Below are 13,681 nucleotides of genomic sequence, written 5' to 3' on the forward strand. Positions count from 1 at the left end.
TAAACAGTTCACTAAGCACAAAACAAATACAAACTACATTCACAAAAAACCAATTTGTAAAAGTTTACAAACCACCTCTCTTGACACCACAAGAGATGAACCTGCACCTCCTTTGAATCTTCACAAAGGATGAAACACCTCCTCCGAATACTTCACGAAAGATGAAACACCTCCTCCGAATACTTCACGAAGGATGATCCTCTTCCACACACCTCCTCACCTCCTCAGACGCACTAAGGATGAACAAGCTATTCCTCCTTCACCGTAGCAGCAATTCACCAACTCCACAAACAAGAGTTTCCTTAGCTGAGCATGGGCACACAACTCTCAACGAGTTTTGAGTATTTGAGCACAATGGAAGAGTTGCTGACGATGGATAAAGAGAGCCTATTTATGGACTAAAGCAAATACTCTTCCATTCTTTGTAACTGGCCATTTAATGCTTTTAATCGATTAATATTACTATTAATCGATTAAAATGACTGCAATGACTAGTTTTCAAAAGTTAGAAAACTCCAATGGTCAACTTTAATTAATTAAAATGTATTTTAATCGATTAGATAATAGATTAAAATGTATTTTAATCTATTAAAACAGATAAAGTTGAGATTTCAACTTTTACTCGTTTTAATCAATTAATACTAGTTTTAATCGATTAAAACAGTGAAATTTTGATGAAAGTACATGGAATCAAAACTAATGAAAATCTAAGTCCTAGACAATAAACTACAATTATTACAAAAGCTTTCCAATGCAATACAAGTCTTCAAAGGATCTTCATGAATCTTGATATATTTTGACTTGATTTAGACATCATCAAAACTTCATCTTCACCATTTTGCTAACACTTGTTCTAAGACATTGATCTCGAAGGACCTTAGGTGAAGGAGCTAAGGTGAAGGAGGTGTGCTGAGGTGGCGTGCCCTTCGTTGTTTCCTTTGTGTGAGGAGGGTGCCCTAACTTGAGGAACTATTGATGTTGTCTTCTAAGGTGAAGGAAGTGAGCTGAGGTGGGGTTCCCTTCACCGTTTCGTTCGTGTGAGGTATTGGGAACAAAAATAACTATTAAGAACAACAACAATAACTTGAGGACCTATTGTTGTTGTCTTCTCTGTTTGTGGTTCGTTTTTGGGGATTTGAGGTTGTTTTGTTGGTGTGTCACGACGAGGAAATGTCAATGAATCACTGTTCGTCTTGCTCATGGGGGAGCTCTCGTGGTGCTTCATCAAGAAGAATGGTTGGCAGCCAAATATGCTATTGTGGAGAGCTTGCCGTATTGAGAGTCGCAAAAACTGCTAAGAATGAGAGCAAGCCTTTTTGGGGCTGCCCTAATTACAAGGTTTGTTTCCTTCGTTGTGTTTTTATTTTGGGATACATTTATTTGGTTTTTCATGAGAATTTTTTGTTGGATGTTTTGTATAGCGTAGTCAAAATGAAGAACTGCGAGGATGTAATTTCTTCAAATGGCAGAGGGAAGATGATGTAGATGAAAGGGATATTACAATTGGATGGCAAAGGAGAAAGACTATTAATTTGGAAAAATCACTTTTGGTTTGTCAGAAAAGGGAGAAGGTCTTAATCTGGATGTTATGTTTGATGGGGTTGAGTAATATCATCTTTGTATGTCTTATGTTTTAATTTTGTTGAAGGGTGTATCAGTCACATTTTGTGATGAAGAAGTTAGTTAAATTGTAATGTTTCTTTGTTACCTAATGAATGATATTTTGGTTGTAATGAGATTGTGCTTGTAATGACATTCTACTTAATGAAGAAGCGGGTTATATTACAATGTTTGTTACTCCAAGTGTAATTTTCAGAGAAGTGTTTGAAATCAAGTTTGAAATCAGAGAAGCCAAATTAATATGGCTATCACAATACATTAAATACAATGAAGTTTGAAATACTTCACATATCATCCAAAATGTAAACGTTGTTAAGTGCAAAATACATGACAGAAAGCTACACTATTTAAAGTCAAAGTACATATCCAAAATACAAAGTAGAACAATCTAAAGTGGTGCTGTAATTTGATCAGTCTAGGGTTCTTGAGTAATCTGACTTGCTTGAGTGGGGTGTGGTGTAGCTTTTTCGTGTTGTTGACTTGTTTGAGTGGGGTTGGTGTAGCTTCTTCGTGTTGTTGTTGACTTCCTTGAGTGGGGTGGGGTGTAGCTTGCTGGTTTTGTTGTTCACTTGCTTGTGGGCAATTAGTTCTTCTATGCCCCAGTTGTCTACATGTGGAACATCTCTTAGGGATTCCTTTTTTTCCAAGTTGTGTATCATCCTTCTTTTTCATCCCAACTCTCCGGTATTCTTTTCTTTCTTGGTCTACTTGGCAACACCCGTTTTGGTGAAGGCAAAATATCAGGATTTGAAGTCCTTTGACATAGATGAGGTCCATTGAGAGGAAAAATTATTGGAATGTATGTTTCTTCATACGTGGAGGTTCTAAACCAATGTGGGATGAACTCTTCTAGATTGATGTTCAAAACCCTCATGACTGTGGCTGCATGACAACAAGGAATTCCTGTTACAATCAACTTTCTGCAGCTACAATCTCTTTTCTCTACATCAACCACATATTTTTCAACTATGTTGGATATATGGCAGATCTCAAATATTTGCATCCCTGACCAACTGTAAAAGCATAAAAAATAAATATTAAATGGAAACAGTTGAAAGTAAACTTTAAGCAAATCAATAGTTGTCACACTTAGGTGTCCAATATTTTGTCTTCTCTAACTCCTTTTGTAGTCTCTTTTGAATCTTGGGGCAAATGGGACCTTCAAATCCACTTATCTTTTATCTATTGGATGCCCACCTCTTCATTAGGTATATACGAATCTCCTTCAACATTGTTATGATTGGTTTCCTCCTTGCATCTAATATGACACTATTAAAAGCTTCTGAAATATTATTTATAAGTGTGTCACAAGCAGGTCTTCCTGTAAATATGGATCTAGATCAAAATCTGCAAAAATATCAAGTTAAAAATTAGGAAAAGAAACAAATTGGTAGGATAAGATAGGTCGAAGAGGAGTCTCAAGGCTCAGGAAAGTTAAATCGAACGGTTATAAAGGCTGAGGAAAGCTAGACCGAATGGTAATACTTGTGAAAGGCCGAACGATTATTTCAAATAGGGAGGCTTACTTGTTAAAGATTGAGCAAAGTTAGACCGAACGGTAGTATATGCTGAGGAAAGGTAGACCGAATGGTAGTTAAAGTTCAAGGCCGAACGACTATTTCTGATAGGGAGGCTTACTTGTTAAACGCTGACCAAAGTTAGACCGAACGATAGTTAAAGTTTAAGGCCGAACGATAGTACTTGTTAAAGGTCGAACGGTTATTTCAGTTAGGGAGGCTTACTTGTTAAAGGCTGAGCAAAGTTAGACCAAACGGTAGTATATGTTGAGGAAAACTAGACCGAACGGTTATTTCAATTAGGCTTAGGAAAGTTTAGAATACTTGCCTTGGTGGAATAGCTATCAAGTGTTTGAATGCATCTTCATTAACATCCTTCATTTGTCGCATGACTGACTCCCATGCTTCAGGGTGTGTGGATGATGTTGCCTTCATAGTAATTGTCTCAGAGTTATGCCACCAAATTTCTTCCTGAAATTTGCATATCTGTGCCTGACACAAAACCATTGGTCCACACTAGACAAAAGTTGTTGTAAAGCTGGCAGAAGTCCATGTCATAGTAAAGAAAGAAACTATGAGTCTTAAAGTTGCATGATCATCAAAGTAATGAATAAAAGGTACACGTTTACTTACTTTCTGTTGATCTGACACAAATGTACACCTTAAACAAAATCCCTCACCTCTAAGATCATCAATTAACCATTCTAAAAACCAAGTCCATGTTTCCTTATTCTCTACTTCAACAATAGCGTATGCCAATGGACATCTGGTCATTGCCATTTCTTCCAACAATAGTTAAAAGTTCACCTCCATATTTCCCTTTTAAGAAACAACCATCCAAATGTATAATAGGCCTACAAGATACAAAGTTGTCCTTCCATGCTTTGAAACACATATACATTCTCTTGAATATGGCCTTATCCTCAATTGGTTCTATATTAAGTTTATCTGTTGAGCCAGGGTTTCATTGTTCATCTCCATGCACACTAACATCCATTAAATCATCTTCACTAACAAATGCCTCTTCATCATATCCTATCCAACTACTAACATCAAACTCATCCTGATTGTCCCCTACACCACCCCCAACATCATCTTGAGCATCATCTGTAGCATGTTTATAAACTACACCAACTTCACAATCCTCCCCACCAACCTCATCTACAACATGTTCAGAAACTGCAGCAACTTCACCAACCTCCTCAGCAACTTGTTCTTCAAAATGTTCATAAACTTTAGGAACTTCACCTTCACCATCCTCAACAACTTGTTCTTCACCCTCTTCATCAACCTCAACTTCACCGTCTTCACAAACTTCAGGAACTTGACCTTGTCCATCCTCACCAAGTTGTTCTTTACCTTTTTCACCAACCTGAACTTCACCAACCTCAACTTCACCATGTTCACAAACTTGGGGTTCACCATCATATTGCAACATATGAATATAAATAGGTTTGGACACCATGCAAACCACAAAAAAATGAGTTTGACCATTCAATTTTGCAATGTTCACCACATGACATGCACCTTTGTCATCACTTAACAATTCCAACCTAGCTTCTAATACAGAACCACCCAGGGAATACCACAACTCGTTAACATTTCTATATCCCATCTCTTTCAGTATGGCAAGTATTCCAAAATAACTCCATTTGTCTAGGTGAATGATCAAGGTACTGGTATCACCTTCATGATATCTAAATGACACATCATTCAGAAACTTACCCACACGGTAAAACACCACCTCAATATCATAATTGGACATTTTCTTTAATGGTGAACTATAAAATGCCTATATAAAAGTAAGTGTCAGACTACATGCAGTTGGTTAATGACCTTCACATGCATCTACATTTTAAATATGCCACATTACCAACCCAAATTACACGTGTAGTTATAGCAACTTAATCACAAGCAATCAGTGTTTCACATACAACTATTACACATGTAGTTATGCTTAAATCAATATGCATGACAAAATAAACAACATACACAAAATATAACCACAAAATAAACAACAACCACAGAATAAACATCAAGCACATAATAAACAATTTCATCTTCAAATGTGGGACCACAAACATACAAACAGTGCGCACAACAAAACGAAACACAATAAAGAAGGGGACCACAACAAATGCAACAGAACATGGTACGAGAACCACAACAGAACACACTAAGGGGACAAGAAGACAACATACTTCCATGGGGGACCCCTACTACATCAAATAACTCATAAAAAATGCACATTTCACCTTTTCGCTTCGAAGAAAGACGACACTGACAAACCCTATACCCTCCCCCATCGCAATCGCTATCAAACGTTACTTCTTCACCAAGCCTTTTAGGTCACGAATCTCCTTCGAAGAGACCAACAAATTCACCTCTGCTCATAGAACGAACAAACCAAGCAACTCAACCCTCGACACAAAAAAGTCCCTAATTTTAATATGACCTAATTTTCCCCAACTTTATTTCCCACATTTAAAATCCCTAATATTTTTTCCCAATTACACGTACACCAAACTCTGACTGCCACATCAACTCATTTCAGGCCAACTAAATGACACGTCATCATTTCTTGCACACCTCACATGTATAGTAAGTTCAACGTTATTTATTTTAACACCGTTTAACCGATAGGACTAAATTGATACAAATTTGAAAACATAAGGACCAAATGTCTACATTTTTAAAAATGGGTACTAAACTGAAATTCACCTCCTAACATGGGGACAAAGTAAGCATTTAAGCTTTTGAAAAATTGAGCTAAATGGGTCCATATATTTGAAAAATTGAGCCAATTAAGTCATGTCCGTTAAGTTCTCACAGACAGCGTTAATAGATGCTAACGTGTTGCATGCTGATGTCAAAGTGTTTGATTTTGTGGAATTTTTAATTAATTTAAGACATTACGACATGCAAAGGGTTTTACTTATCTTCAGATTAGGGATTTACTTATTTTTCAAATTAGACCCAAAACCGAATCAGTGCAAAGGTTCACCGCTACAATCATCGCCAACGGTCACCATTTTCACCATCATTGCCAAACCATCTTTAACCACAGTCTGCAATCAATCTTTCCATCATTCGAACACAACAATGGACCACCCAAACCAGAACATAAAACCTCAAAAGATCCACTTCAAAACGCAACTACCAACGCTGGCCACAGTGACACCCATGGTCACCTCCATCCATGCCTCCCTCAACACCACTTGCACAACTAGAGAAAACAAACAAGAATCAAATACAACAAAACCTTCAACCGAGAATTTCCCAAAATCACAAACCCAAAATCAAAAACCCAAAATCAAACCCTCAAAACGAATTACAAACTCCAAATCACTGCAAGAACGAGAACGACAAGCTCCCACCACCACTCCTATAGAGAAGAATCAAATAAAAATCACACCAAGGAAGAAGCCCCAAATCACAAGCCTCAGGCGGAAGGTAGAAACATTTTCCTTGTAGGATGAACCAAAGAAAAGGAGAGGAAGGAAGACAACATCTCCCTCCCTGTAATGCGAGATTGAAACAAGACGAAGGAGAAAATCCTCTTTGGCTTGTGCAAGACCCTCAGTTATGCCCCAAAATTAGGTTTGTTCGTGAGAAATGAACTAAGACGAAGAAAGAGGAGAGAACCTGTTGAAATTGCTGATAGGGGAAGCATTGGTTTAGCCAAACCTTAAAATCTCAAAGCTTTTGGTTTTTTATGATGACAACACATAATTAATAACACATGTCTATTTGTTTACATGTTCGTAGCTTTCTTGTTTATAATAAATGAGAACATTTTTGTGTTGTTTTTGTCATTGCATGAAATTCACTGTGTTATATATGAGATCTTATTTGTGATTGCATAACAAATGTTTTGGAAAAGGAAAATCACATGCACTTTTGTTGAACTTTAATTGTGTGGCAAAACAGTAGTTTTAAGTCGACTTCATTATGAAGTAAGTCGATTAAAACTCTGGCTTTGCACAAACTTTTTCAAAGTGTGCTGTGAGAATTTTTTAAGAGAAAGTTTTTATAACTATGCATTTAATTGTTACAAAGTCGACTATGTGCGCAAGCCATTCGACTTAGTTTGTTATGTTTTGAAATTCTGTTAACAACTATATTTTTAATATGTTTGACCAAGCATTAATTGAGAATCAACTACATTAATTGTGTAATCAATTATTTGCTTTGACTGCTACTATGTGTTATAATTGTCATGATTATATTCGACTTCATTAGTAGCGAAGTCGACTTAGGAGCGTCAGTTGTATGGAAAACTATATATAGACACAAATTTGAATTCTGTGAGAAGTTTTGTGATTCTAACGATTTTGTGATTTCTTTCAGAACTTGTGATCTCTTAGAAAACAAGGAAAAGCTCCAAGAATCCATAAAGAAGACCATGGTGTTCATCATTGGTGATTGCTTAAAGAGCAAGAATTGTGTGCTTTATCTGTTTGATCAACCTACACTTGAGGTGTCTGTTTCATGATCAGTTTCTCTCAATCTTTTGAAGATTGGTGTATTGCCCTATTGTGACTACAGGAAGAGGACGTGTGACGTTCTGGACTTTGAGGATTGTTCAAAGGGTTGAAAATTGCAGGAGAGGGGACATCTTGCCGCTGTTCTTCTTTGCTATATGCCTATATTTTAATTAGAGGGTTAGAGAGGTGTTTTATATTTTTGACGTGTTGTCATTATAAAAGCTTTGCTGTGAAAACCTTGATATTATAGTGCATTGCTTCCTGTGATTGAAAGGACACTGGATGTAGGTAGGTTGGCCGAACCAGTATTTTGAAAGAACCCTGCACTTTTACATTAAGTCGACTTTATTTTGCGCATAGTCAATTATATTCCGCTGCACTTAAAAATCTTGTTCCTTGCGTTTCAAGAAAGTTTTGAAAGATCATCCTTTTGCGAAAAATATTTTTAAAACACTCCGATTTTAAGATTCACCAATTCACCACCCCCCTCCCCCCCTCTTGGTGTGAGAAACTAAGCAATATTAATTTTTAGCAGAACCATACGAAACTAGACACCCAAGGCTGGTCTATCAGTGGAGGAGGCACTCAAAATAATTGGGAAAAAATGTAGCTAGGGTTCTTAGGAAATTCAATTAGTGAGCACGAAGCGGAATATATTAACATAAATTAAAAAGGCACATTATTAACTTTTTATAAGTAATTAAAAGAAAATAAACCTAATCCCCTAGTAAATTATTTCTCCTAAATTTTTTTCTCTCCAAAATATTTTAAGGAATCCAATTTAACCTCTCCTATTTCCGTGGTACCCATAAAATAACCTCTTTCTTATTTCTTAACTACCTCCTCCTTGTAACCAGAATAGAACCAGGAAGAGAAGAGGAAAGAAGCTCTCCCCTTACGACGCGAAATGGCGCAAAAAAAGAGGGGAAAGAAGAACGCCACTTGGTTGCCCCATCACGAAGCCATCACGACCACTTTCTTTATGCGAGATAGAAGATCAAGAAAAAGAGAATGCCCAAGGGTTGCCATGTCATAATCTCTTAAATTAAATAAAAATTTTACGTAATAAAATATTTTGACACTAGCATATTAATTATGTAACACGTCAACATCTGTTAACACCATTTGTGAGAACTTAATGGACAAGGCTTAATTGACTCAATTTTTCAAATATATAGACTCAATTGGATCATATTTTCAAATATATGGACCCAATTGAGACTGTTGTAAAAACAAGAACTCACTTGAAATTCTTCAACAAATATGTGGACAATCCGAGAGTTTCCATAAAAATTTAAAGATGCATGCAAACTTATTTTCTATTTTTAACATAAATAGAAAATTTTTTATTGAAATTTTAAAAATATTTTTTTAATAAAAATAAAAATTTAAAATTTAATAAAATTTGTAATAGTGACTTATACTTCATAAAATTAAAGAAAATAAATTTTGACACATGACCACAACCAAAAGTTTTAAAAGTTTTCTGTCTCTTCTCCAAAATAATTATATAAAAGATAACATTAGTAATGAATGTTAACCTTATTTATTTTTAATATTTTTATTTATTTAACTTAGCATCAACTAAGCAAAAGCTATCCGTAAAAAAACATTAAAATAAATATGAAAATAATTCAGGTTATTGAATATTAATCTTATTTATTTTTAATATTTTTATTTATTTAACTTAGCATCAACTAAGCAAAAGCTATCCGTAAAAAAACATTAAAATAAATATGAAAATAATTCAGGTTATTGAATATTAATCTTATTTATTTTTAATATTTTATTTAATGAAGTTAGTGCTAGGTTAACCAATACTAAGTTATATATTTTGAGTTTGTGTTCATCTTCACATTGAATATGGACGGTAAATTATTTTAATCTAAAGATGATGAATATCCTTGCTAATATTTTTCTCTCCCACTTTCTATATAAATATCATCATAATCATCTCCTTCATTCATATATATAAATCTTTTCACACACATATCTTTCATTCATACTAGAGGTATCAAAATGGATTACAACCAGCAAACCAATCCAGTTTACTATGGGTTTGAGTCAGGTTGAGTTTGAAAAATATGTATTTTTTTTATGCGAGTCAATTTTTAATCTGGTTCATTTAAACCCGGCTCATCCAGATTGAACTCGTGGTGAGCCGGATTAGCTCACCAACCCACATAATTTTATTTTATTAATTTATTATCTTATGAAACCCTAAAAAATACCATCTGACTCATTATAAGTGGATTATATTGTACTTTTTTTATTATTTTGAATTGTCTTGAATTTAACATCATTTTGGGAGTAAAATTTATTTAAATTTGAATTACAAAAAGTTTGTAATTTTTTTTATTTAAAAAAAGTTGTAATTAAGTGAGCTAGTGAGCTAACCCGTTTAATCCACTAACTCATGATGGGTCGAGTCATGTTCGAATTTTTCTGATTCGTTAATAAATCACCGAGTTGGATTGACTCACTCACGCTGAGTAACCGGTTTTGACAACTAATTGATACTCATTTTCTTTACCCACACTTATCTCCTTTACTGATATTCATCTCCTTTCATTTTCACTCATCTTTTTCACTCACACGCATCTCAGCCATCCGCACACATCTCAACCATATATTTTGTTTTTCCTCATCTTCTTCATCCACGTTTTTCTCACATCTTCCTCATTCATAATTTTATATATATTTTTTTATTTTTCTTTACAAAAAAAACAAGTGAAATAAATATAGGTGTATTAATCTACTATTGCCCTTATAATATATGTTTTTTTATAGTAAATGTGGCATTCGATTTATGACATTTATGATAAAGATGTCTAGTAACAGGCTGAACAAAACCAAGTCCTCTGTTTCAGGGTGCAAATGCAAATTTATCTCAAAAGCTGACTGTTTAAATGATAAAAGTAATTTAAGAGTATTAATTTAACTTAGATGTTAAAGTATATAATGATGTGTAGCAAAACTTTTAATGATAAGCTGATGGCAATACCACATAAATGAATTCTTAAGGAAAATTGTAAAAAAGCACTTTATTATTAGTACAGATATATGTGTAACTTGCCACATTCTAGATGTTACTCCAAAATTACATAGTAAAACATGGAACACAACATAAAGGCAAGTAGGAACACCTAAAACTGAACTTGTGATAAGCCTTTTGAATCTGGGAGAGTAACCCACCCAATTTCCACAGTTATTTCCCCATGCTTGACATTTCTCAATCTTAAAGTCATCTCTTGGATGAGTTTATCATTTTTCCACATGCAGTTGCTGCCTTCAGCAAGGCAGTTAGTCCTATCTGGTTGAATCTGCTTCACTATGTGACCTTCTGCCATATCTCTTAACCCCATCTTCACACACTGAAGATATGGCTTTAAGTCTATTTCTGCATCACCCATGTTGTCATCTGGCGTGAAAGTGTCTTTGTCTGTAACTGTCTGAATAGAACAACATAGTTTCAACTCATCATCAATTTAACACAACACTACTCTTCTCATGCTAGCCTGCAACATCACTACTGATATGCATGATATAGATTGTTTCAGTACTCACCAAAAGTATTGGAATGTTAACATCTTTTACATAAAGGGTCAGTTCTTCATTCCACTCAGGATTTAAGGTATCTTTTGCAACACTAGTTCTCAGTTGCTGCATCATGAAATCACGTCTTCAGATGTTAGTGGCAAATAAAGTATACTCAATCTTTGGTTACCAATGAAAAGCATGATTTTATGTTCAACTTACTTAATGTTGTTAACATTTAACAAGCAAATGAGATAGAAATAGGTCAGAAATAACTCAAATCATAATAGGGATATGTTATTATTTCTTCCTATTATAAGTATTACTGTTAGCATATAATCAACCTATTATTTAGGAATTAAAAATAATATGAAATGATCAGTTATATATAATAATGAAAAAGTCAATTTTATGAACATGGTATCACCACTATCCAAGTTTGAGACATGATCCTTTACTTTTGTTGGAACATTGTGTTTTCTGTCGTAGCCTGATACGTCATTTTTGCTTTGCTTGTACAAGAAATGGACAGGGTTACGGGAAAACTCACGAGAAAAGATACTTTCTGAATAATAATCGAAAGTTGTAACTGATAACCTGTTCGGCCATGGTGACAAAGACATATGGGTCACTGGTACGAGTGTCGCAAGCTTTGAGATTAGAGCCTTTTTTGATACGAAGTTTGATAAGACCGAGAACGTTCTCCATTGAAAATCAATGTCATTCACAAAAGAAACTACAGGCTTTGGAGGGTCTGAACTTACTCCAGGAATTTTACTGATTCAAAACAATAAGAACACAAACAAAAACAAAATCAAAATACGAGGTGAAAAATGTTACAAAGTCGTTAGCGTTGTTGGCAAGGGCTAGAATTTGTGAGATTTGTGGATGGCCGCACTTCTCTGCCACCCTGCATACATGCTTGTAGGATTCAGAAACCATTAATTAGGTTCAAAAGAATAATGTAAACTTTCATGTCCCTTTATAATATAATTAATTTTTTATTTCTGTTTTCTTATTATATCATATATCTATAAAGGATATTTATGTATATTAAATGTTTGATAAATGTCTTTAATATACACTAGTAAAAACACGGGACGAAATATATTCCTATTATTTAAATATTTGTATTATATTATAAGTAAATAATATATATAAATTGATTAAATTAATATATAAAGAAAACAATGAAAATAATAAGAATTGCATAAATAGTAGGAGGAGAAACTATAAATATAATAAAAAAGTAAAACAGAGAGAAAAAAAAAAAGAAAAAAGTATAACATTTTTATACCAAATATTTTAAAACAAAAATTATTTCTAAAAAATAGTTATCAATTATATTTTTTAAAAAATCGGTTAATAATTGTAATATAAAAGATAAAATAAGAATAAAAATTACGTATACTCATTTAATATAATAATCATGCGATTGAATTAAAACAAACTCCATCAAATTAAAAAGTCAATATTTACTTTCAAACATATTTTTTTTTCAAATCAATACTTCATAATATTTCATTAGAGACAATTTTATGTATTTTTTAACAAAAAAATCCATAAAATAGAATTATAGGTATAAGTCTCATCGCTAGCGCGCTTCTTCAATCTATATATGAATAATTATCACAATATGTACGTGATTGACTCAGAAAGTCTTCTTACATATAAAGTGTTAATCGATGTTCGAAATTGCGTTCGAAAATTGGTGAAATGTTTACCAACATTCGAAAGTCGATGATTATTGATAAAAAAGGATAATATAGAAATTTTGAAAGCACAAAACGAAAAATATAAGTGTAAAGAGAATTGTTCACCTTTGTGTGAATCTATATATTTATATTATTTAAAAAGATAAATGATATGGTGTTCATATTATAAAAATAAATATATAGTAAGAAATTTTTATTTTTCTTTTGTTTGAATAGATCGGTATAATAAATTTTAATATTTTTGAATAACATAAAATTTAATCTTTTAAATAAAAATTAATTTTATAAAAGAACTTATCATTTTTTTTAAATTATTTGAAGTTCCCGTTCATACTAAGTCATGAATACCTATCAGGTGACGTGATCTATATATTCTCTGTTAGATTATGTATTGCTAACATTCTCCTCTATGCAATTAAAACAACTATCTTTATTAGATTAAGAGTGATTTCACAAGTAAACTCCTCGCATAAATAGATTTAAAACTTATGTGTTGTTCACTTGAAGAGATTTAAGGAAGAGTAATTGAGTCAATTTGAGAGGATTTAAAGATAATTTTTTTTTTATTATTTATTTGAGTGGATTTAGAGATAAGTAAAAGTGGATTTAGAAATAAAGTTTATGAGAATTAGTGTATGATTTAATTTATGCGACAAATTAAAAAAAATTACTTTCAAATTCACTCAAATAAACAAAAAAAAAATTATGTTCAAATTCTCTCAAATCCACTTAATTATTCGTCCCCAAATCCCTTCAAGTAAACAAGACATAAAAGTTAAAGTTGTTTAGGTTTGAAATGGATATA

General features: G+C 33.3%; 2 protein-coding genes across 2 annotated transcripts; one reads left to right on the forward strand and one right to left on the reverse strand.

Annotated features, from left to right (window-relative positions):
- Positions 1–1,170: 1,170 nt before the first annotated feature.
- LOC106766023 lies at positions 1,171–2,168 on the forward strand. The gene is made up of 3 exons (XM_014650786.1): positions 1,171–1,338; positions 1,422–1,571; positions 2,124–2,168. Exons 1-3 carry the CDS (start codon positions 1,171–1,173, stop codon positions 2,166–2,168), a joined length of 363 nt encoding a protein of 120 aa, XP_014506272.1.
- Positions 2,169–10,770: 8,602 nt separating this feature from the next.
- Positions 10,771–12,058, reverse strand: LOC106768088 (protein C2-DOMAIN ABA-RELATED 7-like). Its single transcript, XM_022784448.1, has 3 exons — positions 11,759–12,058; positions 11,192–11,287; positions 10,771–11,076 (listed from the first exon to the last, which is right to left on the reverse strand). Exons 1-3 carry the CDS (start codon positions 11,867–11,869, stop codon positions 10,771–10,773), a joined length of 513 nt encoding a protein of 170 aa, XP_022640169.1. The 5' UTR covers positions 11,870–12,058.
- Between the last annotated feature and the right edge of the window lie 1,623 nt (positions 12,059–13,681).

Source organism: Vigna radiata, chromosome 7 (genome assembly GCF_000741045.1).
Source record: "Vigna radiata var. radiata cultivar VC1973A chromosome 7, Vradiata_ver6, whole genome shotgun sequence".
NCBI classification, from domain to species: Eukaryota; Viridiplantae; Streptophyta; class Magnoliopsida; order Fabales; family Fabaceae; genus Vigna; species Vigna radiata.

What these genes read in the sequence shown, in the direction of transcription:
- LOC106766023 (XM_014650786.1), top strand. Translation starts at nt 1,171, where the DNA reads ATGTCAATGAATCACTGTTCGTCTTGCTCATGGGGGAGCTCTCGTGGT. An exon ending in GGGGCTGCCCTAATTACAAG is followed by an intron (nt 1,339 to 1,421) that starts GTTTGTTTCCTT and finishes TGTTTTGTATAG; the next exon opens with CGTAGTCAAAATGAAGAACT. An exon ending in TTTGTCAGAAAAGGGAGAAG is followed by an intron (nt 1,572 to 2,123) that starts GTCTTAATCTGG and finishes GGGTTGGTGTAG; the next exon opens with CTTCTTCGTGTTGTTGTTGA.
- LOC106768088 (XM_022784448.1), bottom strand. Translation starts at nt 11,869, where the DNA reads ATGGAGAACGTTCTCGGTCTTATCAAACTTCGTATCAAAAAAGGCTCT. An exon ending in TTGTCACCATGGCCGAACAG is followed by an intron (nt 11,288 to 11,758) that starts GTTATCAGTTAC and finishes TTCATGATGCAG; the next exon opens with CAACTGAGAACTAGTGTTGC. An exon ending in TTAACATTCCAATACTTTTG is followed by an intron (nt 11,077 to 11,191) that starts GTGAGTACTGAA and finishes TGTTCTATTCAG; the next exon opens with ACAGTTACAGACAAAGACAC.